The sequence below is a fragment of the Lithobates pipiens genome, unplaced genomic scaffold, assembly GCF_037356315.1.
Source record: "Lithobates pipiens isolate NorthernLeopardFrog02 unplaced genomic scaffold, aLitPip1_a1.2 Scaffold_25, whole genome shotgun sequence".
NCBI classification, from domain to species: domain Eukaryota; kingdom Metazoa; phylum Chordata; class Amphibia; order Anura; family Ranidae; genus Lithobates; species Lithobates pipiens.
In genome coordinates, this window is record NW_027507787.1 from 210,637,824 (window position 1) to 210,659,939 (window position 22,116).

The 22,116-nt window shown below is 41.8% G+C and overlaps 1 protein-coding gene across 1 annotated transcript in view; it reads left to right on the plus strand.

The window, feature by feature from the left end:
- The window catches only part of PTPRE (protein tyrosine phosphatase receptor type E), a gene marked incomplete in the record, with an annotated part of 298,322 nt that overhangs the window by 262,012 nt on the left and 14,194 nt on the right, over positions 1–22,116 (plus strand). Inside the window, 2 exon segments of the mRNA XM_077455513.1 lie at positions 5,167–5,260; positions 17,754–17,830. Coding sequence (XP_077311639.1) covers positions 5,167–5,260; positions 17,754–17,830 — 171 coding nt within the window.

The following is a 22,116-nucleotide window of genomic DNA, read 5'->3' on the forward strand; positions in this document are numbered from 1 at the left end:
TTATTTAAATTTTTAATTTTTTTTCACACAGATAGAGCTTTTGGTGGTATTTAATTGCTGCCGTTTTTTTTATTTTTTGCTAAATAAAACAAAAAAGGGGCAGAAATTTTGAAAATAATACAAAACTTTTTCATAGTTTGTTATAAATTTTTAAAAACACATAATTTTTCTCCTTCACTGATGAGGCGGCAGTGATGGGCACTGATAAGGCGGCACTGATAAGCACTGATGAAGCAGCACTGATAGGTGGCACTGAATGGCACTGATAGGTGGCACTGATGGGCACTGATCACTGATGGATGGCACTGATGGGCACTGGTAGGTGGCACTGATCTGTGGCACTGATTATTCTACACTTATGGGCATTGATTGGCAGCACTGGTGTGCATTGATGGGTGGCACTGTGGGCACAGGTAGGTGGCACTGATGGGTACAGGTAGGTGGCACAGTGGGCACTAGCAGGTGAATCTGGTGGGCACAGCCGTGGCTTTCTGAGTGAGGGACTGATGTCCCTCTGACAGAAGTCAGTGATTGCCTTTTTTTTCCCGTCACGCTGACAGTGTGAGGAAAAAAAGATACCGATTACCGAGCTTCTGTTTACATCACGTGATCAGCCATCATTGGCTGACAGCTGATCACGTGGTAAGTGGCCGGGATCAACCCCTTACTCCGATCTGTGATCAGCCGAGTCTAATAGACTCAGTAATCACAGAGCACACCATGCGGGACCAGCAGGGTCACGCAGACAGCGCTTGCTCGGGAGGACGTCCATGGACACCCTCCCGGCAATTGCAGCTGTCTTTGGGCTATAGCGCGGGCGGCAAGTAGTTAAATAGTAGAAATAAAATGTAAAAAATACTTTACATAAATAATGCATATAAATGGTAAAGATGTAGAATAAAATTGACAGACACTTTGGTCTCATTTACACTGGAGGCAGCCCTTGCTATCCTACTGAAACCCCTGAAAAGCTTGCAGCACTGCGTCACACACCCCATGCATTGCATGCAGTTGTAGGGCAGTCGTGGTGCATCCCAATTCACTTGTATGGGCTGCGTTTGGCGGCTGTGCAATCATTTGTGCGACAGAGCATTGTGACCACGGCATGTACAACTCCATCGGGCTGCTGTGGTACGTAAAGGGGGTGATTGGGAGGGGGGATTGTGGCTCAACCTCTTAATTTTACTGCCCTCCGCCTGCATATGTGATCAAGCCCTTAGGGAAAATTTCTCTGCACCTGTCTACGTTTTCTTTAGTATGTATGCTTGTTTATGTGTATGTTTTGTAGCTATGATACCTGTTGTTATGCTGCAGTATTATTACTCTCCCAGGTTAATGTGCCCTGTCCCTTAGAATACGCCTCTCTAGGAACGTCTCTAGCTGTAGTTGGGCACGGTGTTTAGTAATTAGCCTGGCAGCAAAGTTGGATCTGATCTGCACATCAGGATTCTGTTCTATTACATTACAGCTGCATACCAGATCCGGCTCGGAGGACGCCAGCTGGACGCAGTACAGCTCCATGACAAAGCTCTGCATTGTGCGCCCGGCCCGGCTTACTTCTTTGTAAAGTGAACACATTTCCATGTTCATCAGAGATGCTGTCATTGGACGAGTGCGTGCCTACCGGGAAATCCACAGCTGTTCTGTGCCAGGTGCCCATGTCACAGGCAGGACTTTTACATGTCTGATCTCCATGGCCATTACAGCCTAAAGCAAACCTGACATCCATTAACCACTTCAGCCCCGGATGATTTTACCCCCTTCCTGACCAGAGCACTTTTTGTGATTCGGCACTGCGTCGCTTTAACTGACAACTGCATGGTTCTGCGACGTGGCTCCCAAACAAAATTGACGTCCTTTTTTTCCCCACAAATAGAGCGTTCTTTTGGTGGTATTCGATCACCTCTGCGGTTTTTATTTTTTGCGCTATAAACAAAAAAAAAAGAGTGAAAATTTTGGGGGAAAAAAAGCAATAGTTTTTACTTTTTGCTATAATATCCCCCAAAAAGAATTTTAAAAAATGTTTTTTTTTTCCTCAGTTTAGGCCGATACGTATTCTTCTACATATTTTTTATTTTTTTTATACGTATAAAATCGCAATAAGCGTATATTGATCGGTTTGTGCAAAGGTTATAGCGTTTACAAAATAGGGGATAGATTTATGGCATTTTTATTATAAACTTTTTTATTATTAGTAATAATGGCGATCTGCGATTTTTATCATGACTGCGACATCAGACACTTTTAACACTATTTTGGGACCATTGTCATTTGTACACCGATCAGTGCTATTAAAAATGCACTGATTACTGTATAAATTACACTGGCAGGGAAGGGGTTAACCACTAGGGGGCGATCAAGGAGTTAAGTCTGTCCTAGGGAGTGATTCTAACTGTGGGGGTGATGACAGGGAGCAGTAGATCTTGTCATTACACAAGGCAGAACAGGGAAATGCATCTCCCTGTTCTACCCTTCCACACCGCAATTGCGTCGAGTTCCTGGAACTTGCGTGTGCACCCGATAGGTGGCAGATTTAAAGGGACGTACGGGTACGCCCATTTGCCTGCCTGTGCCATTCTGCCGATGTATAGCGGTGTGCGGCGGTCGGCAAGAGGTTAAAAATGTTTAAATGGGATCTCTGCTGAGAGAAATACGGGGTGACTTTTGCTGACCTACATCTAAGTATACTCAGAAAGTACTAAAGGCATTGGATCAGCAAAACAGCCAGGCAGCTTGCATTTTCAGAAGGGGCGAACAGCAATGGTAGCCTCAAGTATATCCACTTGCCAAAGACAAAGCAAGAAGGTGCAAGGGCAGACTGACAACTCATAGGGCCCCCGGGCAATAGGAGAAGATTATGAGGCCCCCGGGCAATAGGAGATTATGGGGCCCCCAGGCAATAGATTATGGGGCCACATAGTATACACACACATACAGTATATACACACAGACACACAATATACACACACAGTATGCACACACTGAAAAGGTACTGGAGAGGCGGGGCAGCTATGATCGGTGCGATTTCTGCCTGAATCGCATGTGGTTTTCCACGCTGCTTCTGTGCAAACCCAGGCTTGTCATAGTGACTTCAGCCTGGGTTCACACAGGAGCAGTGCAGGAAACCGCATGTGCACAAATTGCACTGCAAAGGTATTGGTACTCTGTATCAGCGAGTACTTGACCGAAAGTATCTGTACTAGTACTTGATAAAAAAACAAAAACATTATTGATGCAACCCTAATATATATTATACGTAGTAACTGTCAATGCAGTATATGTATACAGTCTGGCCTGGATTTACTAAAGGCAAATAGACTGTGCAAAACAAACGGGATGAAGCTTCGCTTTGCAAAGAATACCCAATCACATGCAAGGAAAATGAAAAACAGCATTATTGCTTGCACGTGATTGGATGATTGAAGTCAGAGCGTCACTACATTTACTAAGCTCTGGAGCAAATGCACTTTGACAGTCTATTTGCCTTTAGTAAATCCTCCCCCCAATGTGTATATATAGTATATGTAGTGTAGGTGGGTGCTAGAATTAGATAGATTTAGTGTTGGCTCACTGTATTTTGTAGAGCTGTATTTTTCATACATAAACTTAGTTATTTTCTCACTGTAATCAGTGCAGCTGCACTCTGCTAGTCAGGTCTATTCAGTGTGCTCAAGTGCTGCCAGTCTGATAGCTCCTTCTACATCCAGAGAGTTTAAGATGTTTCTGGATTATAGGTGTGGAGTTATTCAGATGACAACATGAATAACATGACAACATGATACAGCCCTAGCCAATCCCAGAGAGGCAGGCTCTGAGGCATGCTGGGAGACTGTATATATCCTGTGAGCACACTGGGCTCTGGGTCTTGTTCCTGGAGAGGATTAGTCCAGCCTGGAGGGCACGCTGCCATTCCAGGCAATAGTTCTCTATGTCTGCTGACATAAGCCCTCAGGTGGGCGACCTGAGGGTCTGGGATGCTGAGACCATGGGAGACCTGACTGAGGGGGCTGTCTGCTGAAGATCTGATCTAGTACCACTGGAGGGTTTCGCTTAGAAGTTGGAAGGAGGCAACCAGCTCTCCTTGGCCCTTGAGTACAGATGGTTCTATGAGATCTTATAGACTTTTGGGCTGCTGCCACCCCAACCCCTGCTATAGAGAGTCGGCTGTGGGTCTAGTTGAAGGGGACATTGGCTGGTGTTCTGAAGAGCTTAGCCCGTTTATTTCTCTATAAGAGGACTCTGCTCTTGTGGCAATAAGGAAGGAGTTTGCAGGTAACTACTAATGTTCCAAAGCTTACATCTACTTTTGGTTGCAAGCATATACAATACTTAGTCCTCAAGTTGTACATAATACCTGTTCTTGGAGTGTCCTACTTAATTCCCTCAAACCTATCCAAGTTCCCCAAAAATAAAAACACCACCCCTAGATTGGTCATTGAAGGAAGGTGTGAGTGAGCCTGTGTGCCTGGCTGCGGGGCGAAGCTTTTGTGGAGGATCTGGGCAATGCTCCTGCTATGGGAGTAGCACTGCATATGTATATCCAATATATGTAGACAATATAAGTTTACATAGTATATGTATGGACAGTATCTGTAGACAATATATGGGCTCATGTACACAGGAAGGGGGGTTTGGCTCGTAAAGAATAAAAACCCAATGTTACTGGGCACAAGGGTGGCACAGGTGCAGCATGCAATCTGCTGCCAAGAGCCTTGGAAAATCCATCACAGGGTGAAATATACGGCAGCAGAACGTCCCTGAACACGTATGGCTTTAAACAAGAATACTGCTCAGAGTCAGAACACTGTACAGCTGCCACATGTTTCATCATGTCATTGAGGAGTAGGGACAGCTAGGCTGTGCAGCAAAGGGCTGGACGTCCACCAGACAGGAAATGAGGCAGACTCTATCTGACTTCTGCAACTTCTAATGTACCCTGTGAGAAGCTCATAGTGTGCAGTGAAATCAGAAGAGGCATTCTCGGAACAGGAGAGAAGCCTGCACAATTGTGCCAGACTGAAGGGAAGGCTGGAGGTCAGACTTGCACTCGGGCCATGATGCCAACCAGCAGGTTTGTCTATAGATATAGGAAGGGTTTGATTTTCTTCTTATTAGTCCAGTTTTCCAGTATTCTAATCCCAGAATGTGATTTCTCTGCATTTCTAGAAGCTGACAAATGTCCGAATAATGAAGGAGAACATGAGGACCGGAAACCTGCCAGCAAACATGAAGAAAGCCAGAGTCATCCAGATCATCCCATGTAAGTAGTGCCAACACCCATCTGCCCATTCACAGAACCTGCTCCGTCCCATCGCTTCCTGCTCCATCCAAAACTGACAAATACAAGTGGGGACTCTGTGTACTCCAACATCTAAAATCTTCAATAAGTCCCAGCATGAGTGTCCTGGTGTCCCCTGTATATGCATTGGTCCACTGCACTTATATTTACAAATTGATAATTGATATTGACAGCTCCAGGTAAACCACTAAATACAACGTTCTAACACATATACACATACATGGTACTAATACATATACACATAGACAGTTATAATACATATATACAGAACATAGTTATGCATATAATCTACACACACAGATATAGTACATATACAAAGCCCACTATAATATATATATACATACACACATACACAGTTATGATACATATACACACACACAGTTTTATAACACATATACACATTTATAATACATACACACAGTTATGATACATATACACAGTTATAATACATATAAATGCACAGTTATAATACACATACACAGTTATGATGCATATACACAGTTATAATACATCCTGTATACACATAGCCTTCATGCGCACTGGGACTTTTGTATACACTTTTCTCCCAGCAGGAAAAAGCAGCTTCAAAATGTGCCTAAGCTGCATTTTTTGCAAACGTGTTTAGACTCAGCAAGCACTTGTTTATTTCATTGTCCAGAATATTAATGTATTCTGACCATTGAAATGAAATAACGCTCAAGCACTAAATGCGGCTAGCAGTTAGGCTCGTTTTGACACGTTTACATGCATTTAACCGCATCAGGTTTTTTTCTGCCCAAAAGCTCCTCTCCTGAATGGGATTTTAGTGTGTTTAAATTTCTGCCCCTAAACATCCCTGCCTCTAAACTCCTCTAAAAACCTATGTGTATATGGGGGGGGGGGGGGGGGGGGGCGGCATTCTATGCATTAAGCCAAACCTTCTGTGTGTAGCAGCCTCCCTCCGGCACCCCCCCTAATACTTACCTGAGCCTCATCTCTGTCCAGCAATGTCCACGAGTCCCTCGGTCTTCTGGGACTCTCCCTCCTGATTTGGCTGATACACAGCAGCAGCGTCATTGGCTGCCAATCTAAGTCAGTTAGCCAATCAGGAGAGAGAGGGGGCGGGGCGGAACAGCAGCCCCGTGTCTGAATGGATACACACGGAGCTTCAGCTCAGCTCGGGGGCCCCTATAGTAAGCTGCTTGCTGTGGGGGCACTCAACAGGAGGGAGGGGCCAAGAGCAGTGAAGAGGGACCCGAGAAGAGGAGGATTGGGGCGGCTCTGTGCAAAACTAACTACACAGAGGAGGTAAGTATAACATGTTTGCTATTTGAAAAAAAATAAAAATAAAGCCTTTACAATCACTTTAAGGGAAGAAAAAAAAAAGTCAAACCCAACAGCTATGGTGTGCATGAGGCCGTAAACCATTATATTTCATAGACACATATACCACAAATACATTTACACATACACAGGTATAACACATATGCACACACAGTCCATTGTAACATACATACTGTATACACATAGATCATTGTAGTTCATACACACAGATAACAAATAGACTGCAGGTGAATTCTTTTCCCCCTCTGAAAGATTCCACAAGACATATAAAGGGTGAATCTCCCCAGTGGGAAAACTGATAACAATACAAACCTGTCAGGGGTGTAACACTTTTACACTATACCCAAATCTAAATAAAGTTTTGACATTGGATATATAGTACATTACTTAAGTATGGCCACCAAAAACAGTATTTTCTCTTTGTGCCCCGTTTAGGAGTGTGATGTAATTGCATATGGAAATATCTTTGTTGAATGTACTATGGCTATATTACCACTCTATGAAACTACTATGGCTTTTACTATAGCTGTATGAAACTACTATGACTGTACTATAGCTGTATGGAACTACTATGACTGTACTATAGCTGTATGGAACTACTATGACTGTACTATAGCTGTATGGAACTACTATGACTGTACTATAGCTGTATGGAACTACTATGACCGTACTATAGCTGTATGGATGTACTATGACCATACTATAGCTGTATGGATGTACTATGACCATACTATAGCTGTATGGCTGTACTATGACTATACTATAGCTGTATGGGCATACAGTTGTGTGAAAAAGTATTGTCACACTTAAATGACTCAGATCATCAAACAAATTTTATTATTACACAAAGATAACCCAAGTAAATACAAAATGCAGTTTTAAATGATGGTTTCATTTATTAAGGCAAAAACTGCCCAAACCTGCCTGGCTTTATGTGAAAAAGTAATTGCCCCCTAAACCTAATAACTGATTGTGGCACCCTTGGTGGCAACAATTGCAATCAAGCGTTTGTGGTAACTGGCAATGAGTCTTTCACATTGCTGTGGAGCAATTTTGGCCCACTGTTCTTTGCATAATTGTTTTAATTCAGCCACATTGGAGGGTTTTCCAGCATGAACGGCCCGTGTAAGGTCATGATCCAGCATCTCAATTTGATTTGAGTCCGGGCTTTCACTAGGCCACTCCAAAACCTAACTGCTTTGTTTGAACCTGTTGTGTTTCGGATTATTGTTCTGCTGTATAACCCAAGTGGACTTGAACTTGAGGTCACAAACTGGCCGGACATTCTCCTTTAGGATTTTCTGGTAGAGCTCAGAATTCATGGGTCCATCAATTATGGTAAACCGTCCAGGTCCTGAAGCTTCAAAGTAACCCCAGACCATCACGCTCCCACCACCGTGTCTGACTGTTGGTATGATGTTCTTGTTACGAAATGCTGTATTAGTTTTATGCCAGATGTAACCTTCCAAAAAGTTAAATTTTTGTCTCATTAGTCCACAGAATATTTGCTTAAAAGTCTTGGGGATAATCGAGATGTTTTTTGGTAAATGTGAGACGAGCCTTTGTGTTCTTTTTGGTCAGCAGTGGCTTTGGCCTTGGAACTCTCTCATAGATGTCATTTTGTCGTTTTCTTATTGGTGAATCATGAACTTTGATCTTACCCGAGACCAATGAGGCCTTCAGTTCTTTAGATGTTGTTCTGGGTTCTTTTATGGCCTCCTGGATGAGTCCTCGTCATGCTCTTGGAGTAATTTTTGTAAGCCGGCCACTCCTGGGAAGGTTCACCCCTGTTCCAAATTATCTCTATTTGTGGATAATGGCTCTCCTCGTAGTTCACTGGAGTTCCAAAGCCTTAGAAAGGGCCTTGAAACCCTTCCTAGACCAATACATGTACATTATTTTGTTTCTAATCTGTTCTTGAATTTCTTTAGATTGTGGCATGATGTGTGGCTTTTTGTGATCTGTTAGCCTCCTTCACTTTGCCAGACAGCTTCTATTTATGTGATTTCTTGATTCAACAGGTCTGGCAGGAATCAGGTCTGGGTGTGGCAAGTAAAGTTTTAACTCAGCTTTCCAAAAAAATTGTGGTTAATCACAGTTCATTTAGAATTCAGCAAGGGAGGGGGCAATTACTTTTTCACATAGGGCCAGGCAGGTTTGAACAGCTTTCTTCCCTTATTACCCTCTTCCGGACTGGATTGCGCCGATATACCTCAGAACTTTGAAGAGGGGTATCTTTGTTATGGCAGCAGCTAGCTGCCATAACCCCAGTATCCTCTTCTTCAGTGAGCCGTCCGGTTTCCAATAATAGTGGTCTCTTGTGGCGGACTTGCCACAAGATCACTTTTATCTGCAGCGGGAGAGGCCCCCCACCGCTCACCGGAGCCCTCCGCCACTTACTGGGGCCGTCGGTAGCAGCGGAGGCGATAGAGTCCTCTCCCTGGCTTTGTATGGAGACGAGTGAAGAGAAGATGGCCCCCACCTGTCTCTACACCACTGCAGTGCGGAAGCGGCATCAAAACTTTTTTTTTATATATATATGAAAGGCATTTAATTTATTTTTATTTTTTTTTACTGCATTTTACTGTAAATATGAGATCTGAGGTTGTTTTAACCCCAGATGTCATATTTAAGAGGTCCTGTCATTCTTTTTTTCTATTACAAGGGATGTTTACATTCCTTGTAATAGGAATAAAAGTGACACCATTTTTTTTTAAAAGAACAATGTAAAAATAAAAGGTAAGTATAAGAAAAAAAAATGTTTTTAAAACGTGCCCCGTCCTGCCGAGCTCGTGTGCAGAAGCGAACGCATGCATGAGTAGCGCCCACATGTTCAAACCACAGGTATCACCGCGATCAGTAGAGTGAGAACAATATTTCTAGCCCTAGACCTCCTCTGTAACTCAAAATATGCAACCTATAGACTTTTTTTAAACGTCGCCTATGAAGATTTTTAAGGGTAAAAGCTTGTCGCCATTTCACTAGCGGGCTCAATTTTGAAGCGTGACATGTTGGGTATCAATTTAATCGGCGTAACTTTATCTTTCACAATACAAAAAAAATTGGGCCAACCTTATTGTTGTCTTATTTTTTTAATTCAAAAAAGTGCGCTTGTAAGACCGCTGCGCAAATACAGTGTGACAGAAACGACCGCCATTTTATTCTCTAGGGTGTTAGAAAAAAATATATAATGTTTGGAGGTTCTAAATAATTTCCTAGCAAAAACAAAACTGTCAACTGTTAACTTGTAAAAAACACATCTCAGAAAGAGGCTCGGTCCTCAAGTGATTAAATGAAATAATAATTAAAAAACTGCATGTTGGATTTACTTGGGTTATCTTTGTGTAATATTAAAATTTGTTTGATCTGAATCATTTAAGTGTGAGAAATATGCAAAAAAAATTAAAAAAAATCAGGAAGGGGACAAATGCTTTTTCACACAACTGTACTATGTCTTTACTATAGCTGTATGGACCTACTATGACTATAGTATAGCTGTATGGATCTACTATGGCTATACTATAGCTGTATGTATGTAATGTGACTATACTATAGCTGTATGGGTGTACTATGGCTATGCTATGGCTGTATGTATGCAATGTGACTATACTATAGCTGTATGGATCTACTATGACTATACTATACTGTATGTGTGGGTAGGAGAGAACTCATCCAAAAATGTAATTAGGAATTGTTTAGGTAGAGTGGCTCTACTAATAATATATTATTTTATATAATAATAGTAGCGCTCCATGTAGGAGATGTAGCCAACTGCCAATTCAACCAGTCTAGCCAGCATTTAAACTGCTGAAGCAAGGTGTTGTGGCGCCCTCCGGTGGCTCATGATATATATGTATGGTTCTTGTGAACGTTATTTCCTATGGTTACCTACAAGCTGCATCTCTGCAGCATACACAGAGTGCTAATAAACTACAATACATACACAGAAGAGATTTTTTTCCTTGTGAGTTTTTTTTCTCCAGTGAATAGTTACTAATGCGTTTCGGGGAAGCATGTCGAGAATGTAACATCTGTAGCTTCATTGAATGTTGATTGAATCGACTGCTGTTGAATGATAGCATACTGTAAATATTGGTTTTCTATAGATGTATGGACATACTATGACTATACTATAGATGTATGAATTTACTATGACTATACTATAGATGTATGGACATACTATGTCTATACTATAGCTGTATGAATGTACTATGACTATGTTATAGCTGTATGAATGTACTATGGCTATACTATAGCTGATTGACACTGTGGTGGGCACTTATGGGCACTGATTGGCATTGTTGGTGGCACATCTGATGGGGCTGTGCTGATTATCAGCACAGTGATTGGTCACAGCTGATCAAGTGGTAAGGAGCCTCCGTCAGAGGCTCCTTACTACGATCAGAGATGCAGTGTTTCAGAGTGATGCACAGCACCACTGATCGCCACGCTGCAGGCCCCCGCGGGTACATGCCGGCATGTTATCCTGCTGGACGTCATATGACGCCCAGTCAGGATAACTGAACCACCACCCAGCCATCATTCTGCTATAGGCTGGGTGGTGGGAAGTGGTTAAACTATAGCTGTATGCCCCCTTCTCCTCTGTGATGGCCTTAAAGTGAATAACTCCAAGTTCACTATATGGACCACTTATATATTTATACATGTTGATCATATCCCCCCCTTAATTTCCTCTTCTCAAGAGTGAATAAATTCAGATCCTCTAATCTTTCCTCATAGCTGAGTTCCTCCATGCCTTTTATCAGTTTGGTTGCCCTTCTCTGCACTTTCTCCAGTTCCCCCGATATCGTTTTTGAGAACTGGTGCCCAAAACTGAACTGCTTATTCCAGATGAGGTCTTGCTAATAATTTGAAAGGAATATATTCTAAATATATATACTTGTGCTAGAAGTAAAAGATATGAATATGGTAAACCAAAAAAGAATATGAATAAAGTTTTCAGCTGTTGTACACAAAGTGCTATACACTCAATAAATAAAATTAAATTAATATATTACAGCCCTTGCAATAGTGAAAATAATGTATCAAAAAAAATATAAAGTGAAAACAATTCATAAATAAGTGAATGTCCATATGTTGGTGAATGATGTGCTCCAATTCATAAAGTGTGATTGTGCTCCAAACTCCAGGTGCGCCATGTCTATACTATAGCTATATGGATATACTATGACTATACTGTATTATGCTATAGCTGTATGAATGTACAATGACTTTACTATAGCTGTATGGATGTACTATGTCTATACTAAATTTGTATGGATGTTCTATGTCTAAACTAAATCTGTATGGGTGTACTATGTGTGTACTATAGATGTATGGATGTACTATATATATACTATAGCTATATGGACAGACTATGACTATACTGTATTATACTATATCTGTATGAATGTACTATGACTATACTATAGATGTATGGATGTACTATGTCTATACTAAATTTGTATGGCTGTACTATGTCTATACTAAATCTGTATGGATGTACTATGTATATACCTTAGCTATATGGACATATTATGACTATACTGTACTATACTAATGCTGTATGAATGTACTATGACTATACTATAGCTGTATGAATGTACTATGACTATACTATAGCTGTATGGATGTACTAGGTCTATACTATAGCTGTATGGATGTACTATGACTATACTATAGCTGTATGGATGTACTATGACTATACTATAGCTGTATGGATGTACTATGTATATACTATAGCTGTATGGATGTACTATGTATATACTATAGCTATATGGACATATTATGACTATACTGTACTATACTAATGCTGTATGAATGTACTATGACTATACTATAGCTGTATGAATGTACTATGACTATACTATAGCTGTATGGATGTACTAGGTCTATACTATAGCTGTATGGATGTACTAGGTCTATACTATAGCTGTATGGATGTACTATGACTATACTATAGCAGTATGGATGTACTATGACTATACTATAGCTGTATGGGTGTGCTATGTCTATACAAAATTTGTATCGATGTACTATGTCTATACTATAGCTGTATGGATATACTAGGTCTATACTATAGCTGCATGGGTGTACTATGTCTATACTATAGCTGTATGGATGTAATATGACTATACTATAGCTGTATGGATGTAATATGACTATACTATAGCTGTACAGGCAGGCTATGACTATACTCTTGCTGTGGTTGTGTTTATTTTTAGGTATGTACAGGGTGTGTCCCTGACAATAGAACTCTGTATGTGACAATTCTTATCTCTTCAAACATTCGTAAAAAAAGGCGCCTAAATGAAGCCTTACAGTGTCAGGCCACGTCTCTGGCTGGGTGTCCTCAGAACAGATCAAAAGTGACTACTTCTGTATCTCAGAGTGTCATCCCTGCCTGCAGGATTATCCAACTCTGCTCTCTACCACAAGACCTCATTATCACTGCATTCAGTATCATTAAAAATGATTTAAAAACTGGAAGAGTGAAGTACATTCTCAGACTGGCCATACATGTTAAGATTTCTTTCATTCGGCCTCGCTGGAGGAAAAGAGAAATGAAAAGATTTCCCCCATCAATGCTAAACAACATGAATGGAGGAATCTCTCCTGATGACTACTACATTCTGACAGGCATGGCACCCACCTACAGTCACTGTTCAGAGAAGAATTTATCGGCCAGCTCCATTGAAGTTTGTTGAGCTGGGTGGTGTGGACAGGGTCACCCACCGCTAAACATTTCAGCCGCTTTAGCAGGAATTCTCCAAAATGTGAGCCCTGTTATGGCCAGCAGCATTACTGGCCTTGTTAAAGTGTAACTTTACCCATTTTGTCAGGTTGCGATTTCCTGCATCCTCCCTGTCCCTCTCGCAAATCGGAAAAAAATTCTCTTTAACCTCTTGCTTACTGGGCACTTAAACCCCCCTCCTGCCCAGACCAATTTTCAGCACTGACGCACTTTGAATGACAATTGCGCGGTCATACAACACTGTACCCAAATTACATTTTTGTCATTTTTTTCCCCACAAATAGAGCTTTCTTTTGGTGGTATTTGATCACCTCTCCGTTTTTTATTTTTTTGTTAAAATAATTGAAAGACAAAATTAAAAAAAATAATTATTTTTTAGATTTTGTCATAAAATTTTGCGAACAAGTAATTTTTCTCCTTCATTGATGTACGCTGATGTGGCAGCAGTGATGGCCACCGATAGGTGGCAGTGATGGGCACTGATTAAATGGCAATAATGGGCACTGATTGCTTACACTGATAGCTGGTTAGCACCACTGGTGAGCATTAATAGGTGGCACTTGTGCGCATTGATAGGTGGCACTGGTGGGCACTGTCAGGTGGCCATAACAGGTGGCACTGGCAGGGGGTACTGATTGGCACAGATGAGGTGCCTTTGTTCCTTAATATTCGGGACCGATGTCCCTTTAACATAAGCCAGTAAAAACGATTACCGAGCTTTTTTTTACATCGTGTGATCAGCTGTCATTGGCTGATAGCTGATCACCTGGTAAGGGGCCAGCCCTTTACTCGGATCGGTGATCACCCGAGTCTCAGTGACTCTGTGATCACAGTGCGCTCCCCTCGTGCCCTGCAGGGAGCGTGCACAGGGGAGGACATCCTATGACGTCCTCCCGGAAATTGAGGTCCGCGCTGTAGCGTCATTCGGCTATGACCCAGACCTCAAGTGGTTAAAAAGTAAAACTCTTTGTTTTCCTTTAAAACATTTTTTTTTTTTTTTTCACAAAGCCTAGATTTGAGCTAGACAAAAAATGGCACAAGTTCCTCCATGCGCGCTCACGCACTCTGCAGGTCCTTGCCAGGTTTCTGTATGTGACGTACCATTCCAGGAGCATTTTGCGAGATACACACATGCCACGTGAATATTGGAATTTTGCTTAAAGCTGAATTACAGGCAAAGCTCATTTGGCTGTACTTCTCCTGTGGATCACAGGAGGGCAGATCATTTTGCACTCCTCTGGCCTGTTTTCTGCAGACAGCGGGCTGAAGTCAGAGAGTTGGGAAAGATCTCGATGATATAGTTAGGATCTGCCCACATGCTTGGACCTACATACAAGAAAAAGAACCGCTGCTCCAGGTGTATAAAGATAAGGCTGATTGGAGTATCTTGCAGAGTGCTAGCCCCGACCCACCTCCGTGGGAAACTTGGAAAGGAGAAAGAAATGGCTGCACATCCAGAACTTCCGATTGCCTTTTATTTTGGTTCACAAAGATAACACCAAAGACACCAAATAGTGGTCACATAGACGCGTTTCACGCATACATCTTGTGCTTCATCATTAACGATTAAGCACAAGATGTATGTGTGAAACACGTCTACGTGACCACAGTTTGGTGTCTTTGATGTTATCTTTGTGAAACAAACTAAAAGGCAATCGGAAGTTCTGGATGTGAAGCCATTTCTTTCTTCTTTTCATGCTTGGACCTGCACCTGGCTCAGCCTCTCAGCGAGCTGCTGAGAGCTTGAGCCGACCGCTTCTGCCTCCCTCCACAGCCCAGCACTCTAGTGAGTATGAGGGGAGGCAGAGCAGTGAGCCAGGGACTGATAGTCACCAGCTCTCTGCTAAGGGAGCACTGAGAACTGAGCGATCAGCTGTGTTTGATTGCTTGGTTCTCAGCCTTAGAGTCAGCTGGGGGGACAGATGCTGTATTTCCGGGAGCCTATTGCTGATGCTTCAGGTCTAGGCATCTTCAACATTTGAGTCAGTGCAGCTGCTTTGCCTGTCCTTCCCTCCTCCTGCCCAAACATAGAAGCCTTTGTATTTTATGTGAACTCATTCATAAAATACAAAGGCTTCTCTGAATGGGCAGCAGAGAGGAGGGGCGGGCATAGCTGCTCTGTGTATGTGTGTGTCTCTCTCTCTCTCCTTACAATCCCAGGTGTCAGTGTATGCTCAGGCAGAGCCATAAACCTGTCAGATATAAATAGTAGAGATAAGCCCAGGAGATGTCATGCACCTTCTTGGACTTGGCTCATAGTGTGCCTGCACTTTTTGCAAAGTGGCTGAAATCTTGGAATTCAGCTTTAATTTCTGGTTAAAATTATGTATAGCCATTTGATATAGTGATCACAATAGAGGGAGAGGGAGGGTGGAAGGGGAAAAGAAAGGTAATTGGTGTGTGTGTGGGGGGGGCGGTGTATATACATTTGCATCTTTTTTTTTTTTTTTTTTTTTTTAGAAATTATTTGTATAATGGTGGGTTGACAGGATGGATTCTTGTTTTGGGCTATATCATATCAATAGTGGTGTTTTTTGTTTTTTGTTTTTTAATTTATTTGCTTATGTGAAATGAAGAGGACTAGGGAGAATCTAATTTAGGATGGGTTTTTTTTTTTCAGTTTTTCTCATATTTTGTTATGTTATTATACATTTGAAAATTACTCAAGGTTTTTATAGTTATTAAAAGTTGTACTATGTGTATGCTAATACTGTTTATATGTTATTGTATTTAAATCTTCCCCTTTTTTTCTGGATAATTATTATTGCACCTCGATTTAATAAAGATATATAAAAAAAAAAAAGTTTTTCATGTCAGGTTTCTTATAGTAATTTATTCTGGGGTGGGTATTGAAGGGCACCTAGTACAAAAGTCTATATGATTTAGAAAGTCTTTTTGAAATGTTTATTGGTTGGGAGCAAAAGCCAACACTTTTCAGGGACAGCCTCCCCCTTCCTCAGGACTGGAGCAGTGCATATTATTAGAATCACAATGAGATGAAACAAGAGACAAATGTTAGCACTTGATAGGGACTGTCAGATCAGCACTATGAACTGCCAGTACCAGAAAGTCTTTCACTCTCCAGCTAGCAACAGTATAAACGTTACAAACTGATTGTACAATCTCCTTTAGATTTACCATTAATTTTCTTTTCTTCCACCCAGGGAAATTTCTTAATTCCGTCATCAACACAGTCAGTGTTGGGGGAATCCCTCCCACAGCACCACTATGTTCTGCCGAGAGGAAGCCTTCCCTCCCGGCAAAACATAATGTTTAGTGTTGCCGACTATAGCTGCTGGCACTAATTGTTTGGGGTAAACCCTGCAGGCTCGTTGTACACAAGTCCATCAGTAAATCAACTTGTGTACAAGTAGAGTATTCTCTCTACTTCTCGAAATTCTCTCGTTCCCTGCTGAACCAATCATGGCCGGCTTAAATTGAAAGTAAACCCATCCATACAACAGTTAGATTTCCGTAACCTGGCACCAATGTAACACTCCCATTGGTTGTGCTCTCAACCAAACTGTCAAACCATCCAATGGCTGGTGTCATATCTGATCACATGTGCAGCATCACAGCAGTTGTAGATTAAAGTGGTTGTAAACCCTTACAACACACTTTGACCTACAGGTAAACCTAGATTAAGGCTTACCTGTAGGTCCAAGAAATATCTCCTAAACCTATACGGTTTAGGAGATATTTGCCCGAAGACAGGCACCGCTGTCTACGGCACGCAGGCACACTGAGCGCGGCATTGTCAATGATGAAGTTGCCGCGTGTGTCGGCTCCCGTGTGCATGCATGGGAGTGACGTCATCGCGGCTTCGCCGAATGACAGCGGCGGAGCTGCGAGACCCCACCATGAAGATGGATGCGCCGGACTACAGGGGACAGCGGTGACTTCGCTGGCTCCTGTGTCAGGTAAGTGACACATAATGGGCTACTATGCGATGCATAGTAGTCCATCATGCTTTGCCTTTGCAGGGAATGAAAGAGGAAGTAAACTCATCAGGATTTACTTCCTCTTTAAACAGAGGCAAAGATGGCAGCTTCCTTGGCTGAAAACGATAGGGGGGGGGGGAGATTTACTTTCACTTTAACTGTTGGTAGATCGTACAATTAGATTGTAGCATGTATGGTCAACCTTACTCTGGCCAATCATAGCAATTTCAGCCACTTGTAGCCAGCTTTCAGTTTCAAACAGATCAGGGTAACCTTCCATTTGCATCTATATGGCATCATTTTTGGAAGTGAACGTGGCTGAAATTGGAAGAAGATTGTCCTGTGTATTGCCAGCTCTGGTAATATTAGTCGTTTATATGGCCTCTATGGTATAATTAAAGATAAAACTGAATCTTTCTTATGCTTTATCACATAGATGACTTCAATCGAGTGATTCTCCCGATGAAGAGAGGTGAAGAATACACGGACTATATCAACGCATCCTTCATTGATGTAAGTGCTGAAAAATAATCTGCAGTGTATTGTCCCCCGTGGCCAATCACATTTTAGTTTTTATGGTTTTAGGTTTGAAAATGAAAGCTCAGCTTAAGCGCTTTGGGCAGCAGCATGTTTTTTAACTGCGTCGCAAGTCTATAAAGATTAAAGTGGATTGGGTAGAAGGAGAACTTATGCTGAATTGCCACAGTGATCACACCGGAAGTGGGACTGGGCACCTGTCAAAACCTTTTTTGCTGCCAGGTCCTTGTTTGTTTTCAAAGAGATCATTTTAGGCTTGAGGATTAGTTATCCCCGTCCTGTCACAAGGCAGAACAGGGAAATGCCTTGTTTACATAGGCATCTCCCCGTTCCGCAGCTCCGTGACACGATCGCTGGGACACCGGCAGACATCGAGTCTGCGGGACTCTCAGGCATGGTCACGTTGTGCGCCAATTAAAGGGGACGTACGGGTATGCCCATTTGCCCACCACTGCCATTGTGCCGACGTAGATCTGCGTGCAGCGGTTGGCAAGTGGTTAAAGTTAGGGGAGATCAGCGAGCGGATGTCTCCCTCCCCTCCACCCAGCAAAATCCACCATGCTGTCCATCCTGTCTTGAGAATTACACAGCACGGTCCTGTCTGACATGGGAGGGGGACCTACTGTTTCTCTGCAGCAGTTTCACTTTCACTTATGCCGCTTACACACGATTGGAATTCCGGCCAGCAAAAGACAGATGAGAGCTTTTCATCGGAAAATGCGACCGTGTGTAGGCTCCATCGGAATTTAGCTGTCCGAATTCCCGCCAGCCAAAAATTGATAGCATGTTCTCAATTTTCCCGACGGAAAAACTTTATATTGGTAATTCCGATCGTGTGTATGCAATTCCGACACGCCAAAAATCATGCCTGCACAGATTCAACTACGAGATGGAAGCTATTGGCTACTGGGTATCGAACTTCCTTTTTCTAGTCGCGTTGTACGTCACCGCTTTATAAACAATCGACATTTGGTGTGACCGTGTGTAGGCAAGACAGCTTGAGCCGAATTCCGTCGGGAAAACCATCAGAGCTTTTCCGACGAGAATTCCGATCGTGTGTATGTGGTATTACAGGTCCCCTTCCCACCACCACGCTGTAACTGGAGAGTGAAAGTAGAAGCAGCACACTGATGAGCTCCCCTATCAGTCACTCTGCGCTCTCTTTCTATAAACATGATTTTCACAGTACAGCACACCCGGTTGTCTCCTTTTGAGCTGTTTCTCCCTCTTCCAGTTTGAGCTCTGCTTTACAGGGATTACAGGAAGCTGATATCAAGCTCAATTCAGGCACTTGCCCTTAAAATAAATATTTCAATGAAGACAGAGCTGCATTCATGTGCGATTTTTATAGCTGCCTGGTTTTCAATTTTAACAGATGCCCTAATACAAGTGCATGGCCGAATGTACTGTAAATAATCGAGTTGATCTCTGCCAAATTTCCAGCTTGTGTATGGAATAAAGAGTGTGTTGCCAGCTGTATACATCAGTATACAGTCCTTTCTGACAGTCTAAAAGCGAGAAGGATAGCGATCTGGTATTAATAGTCACACAAGGACTAATTACAGCAGTTACAGGACCTTGCATGACCCGCAGTCATCTGCGGACCGGCAACTTTATATTATGTTTGTAGATTTTTGCTATTAGTGCAGCATAGGGTGAGAAGACAGGCGGGTTACAGCAACCCATTGCTCTTTGCCCAATAATTCTCTCCATTAGCTCCATGGTTTTCTGTATCCTATTTAAATAATTATTTTTGAATATATAAAACCCATGTACAATGACCCTATCCAGCCATCATAACATAATGTATCCAATAGGACCAGTAGTAGCAAAAATAAATAATTTTAAGCGTATTTTGACCATTTACATAAAAAAAAAAAAAAAAAAAAAGGCAAAAATCTTCAAAAGTAAAGGCACCTTTTACACCAGCGGACCGATTGTTTTCCGCCTGTCCGTTTTTCAGGCAAACCCAATCAGGGGCCACTCATCGTCCTCTATGGGGCGGCGGATGTCCGCTGACACCTGCCGGGCATCTGATCTGTAAAGGAAATTTGTAAGTTCTCTATATAATTGTATTCTATTTTATATGTATTGCACAATGCCCTCACTGTGCACACGGCACTAATAATGCTTTCAGTACATGTTTGCATTCTTTCGAGACCTGATTAGAATTAGCCTGCCTATGTTACGCCCCTTATTACCATAAACATACAATTGTAATATTAATGTGATAGCTACATAATCGTGTATAAAAACCTTCAATTGCGTCATAATAAAGCAGAAGAGTTATTTGGAAAGATGCGGAGTGTATCTCCTCCGCTCCTCCCAGGACCTCCAGCTTTCTAGCTCCCTTGTTACCTCCTCTCTTGCTCGCCTTGAGGACTTCTCCAGAGCCTCTACCATCCTCTGGAACTCTCTTCCCCAGTATGTCCAATCAGCCCCTAACCTGTCCACCTTTAGGAGATCCCCGAAAACTCATTTATTCAGGGAAGCCTACACCGCATGCACAAAATCACGTACAGGTATGTGATTTTGCACAGCCGGCCCTCCCTGCCGCAGTATATGTACGGTGGGCAGTCTGGAAGCGGGTAAAGCCTTGTACACACGATCGGATTTTCCAATGGGAAATGTGTGATGACAGGCTGTTGGCGGAAAATCTGACCGTTTGTATGCTTCATCAGACAATTGTTGTCAGACTTTCTGCGGAAAAATGTTGGATGGCAGGTTTTAAAATTTTCCGTGGACAAATGTGTGTTGTCAGATTTTCCGATCGTGTGTACAAAAGTCCAAAGTACAAACGCGTGCTCGGAAGCAAAGGTCTCGTAAACTAGCATTTGTAATGGAGAATTAACATTCGTGACGCGGCAAATTATGAAATCTCCAAATGCAGCGCACAATTCTCTTCTTCTTTAATGGGATAATAATGAAGCTGCTTTGCTGGTGAGACTGATGGAGTTATTGCAAACTCATTTTCAAAGGCTTTTTTTTTTATTGTGATATCAAGAATAATATTATTATGCTTGTTATTATTATTTTTTTTGGGCAAGTTACCACAACACCATTATCCCGTGGTTTTTGAGATCAAATATACAACTATGTTGGTGTCCCTTGTTAATTTTACATTGTATTTTTTTAATGCAACTGCCTACTCCCAAACTATCATTTGAAGTAAAACACATAGCCAAGTATTATTCTACACAATTTTTTTTATTGTGCATTAAAAAAAGAAAACAAATACAATTAGACATGTTATCTGCCAATAGAAAGTGTACAATCTAAGTAAACGTGTAGCGCTAAACAAAAAAAAACGAAAAAAAGTGCAAAAAAATACAAAAACTTGTATGTTAACCCCTGTGTACAACCACCTAGGGCTATGCCAATGTTCCTTATGATGGGAACATTAATCTAAATAAACACCGAAATAGTGCTAATAAACAATTTACCTCAAAAAAATGTGCATTAAATATGTCTATAAGACATTTACCACATAGACATATATTGCTTTATGTGCGAAAACAAAAATAATCAGTAACCTAAACATAACAGTTTGTTGGTATAAACATAGAGTCTCTTTGTTTGATAAAAATAATCAAGTCCCACGTGTGTAGTCAAATTATCAGTCCACCTTCACTCTTAAAGGGATGACATACGAACACCATGTGACAATCCCACCACCAATGTGGATGCGGGCTTACCGAACGTATCTGACCCAAAGAAATATATATTCAAAGGGTCATACAGGCTTTTTGTAGTACCAGTAGAAATTCCAACTCAGGAAGATTGAATCTCCAGGGTAACATCAAAACGGTCTCTCCACCAATATAATTGATGATAATAGGTTTTCTCCAATTGCGTAAAGGTCCAGCTCAGGATGTTGGACACATGAAATAAGAAGATGGGGCCATATAGTGTAATACCATTAAAAAACTACATTTAATAAAAATAGTAATAAACTCACATTTTGAGAAGTGAATCAAGAGCTTTTTTCAAATAAAATCGGATGCAGTGGAGTCCTCCCGATGCGTTTCATCCTCATAGACAATGTCTGGGGTCCCCAGTTGATGTCTGAGGATGAAACGCGACCCCAGACGATGTATGTGAGGATGAAACGCGCCGGGAGTACTCCACTGCAGCCGATTTTATTTGAAAAGCGCTTGATTCACTTCTCAAATGTGAGTTTATTACTATTTTTATTAAATTTAGTTTTTTAATGGTATTACACTATATGGCCATATCTTCTTATTTCATGCGTCCAACATCCT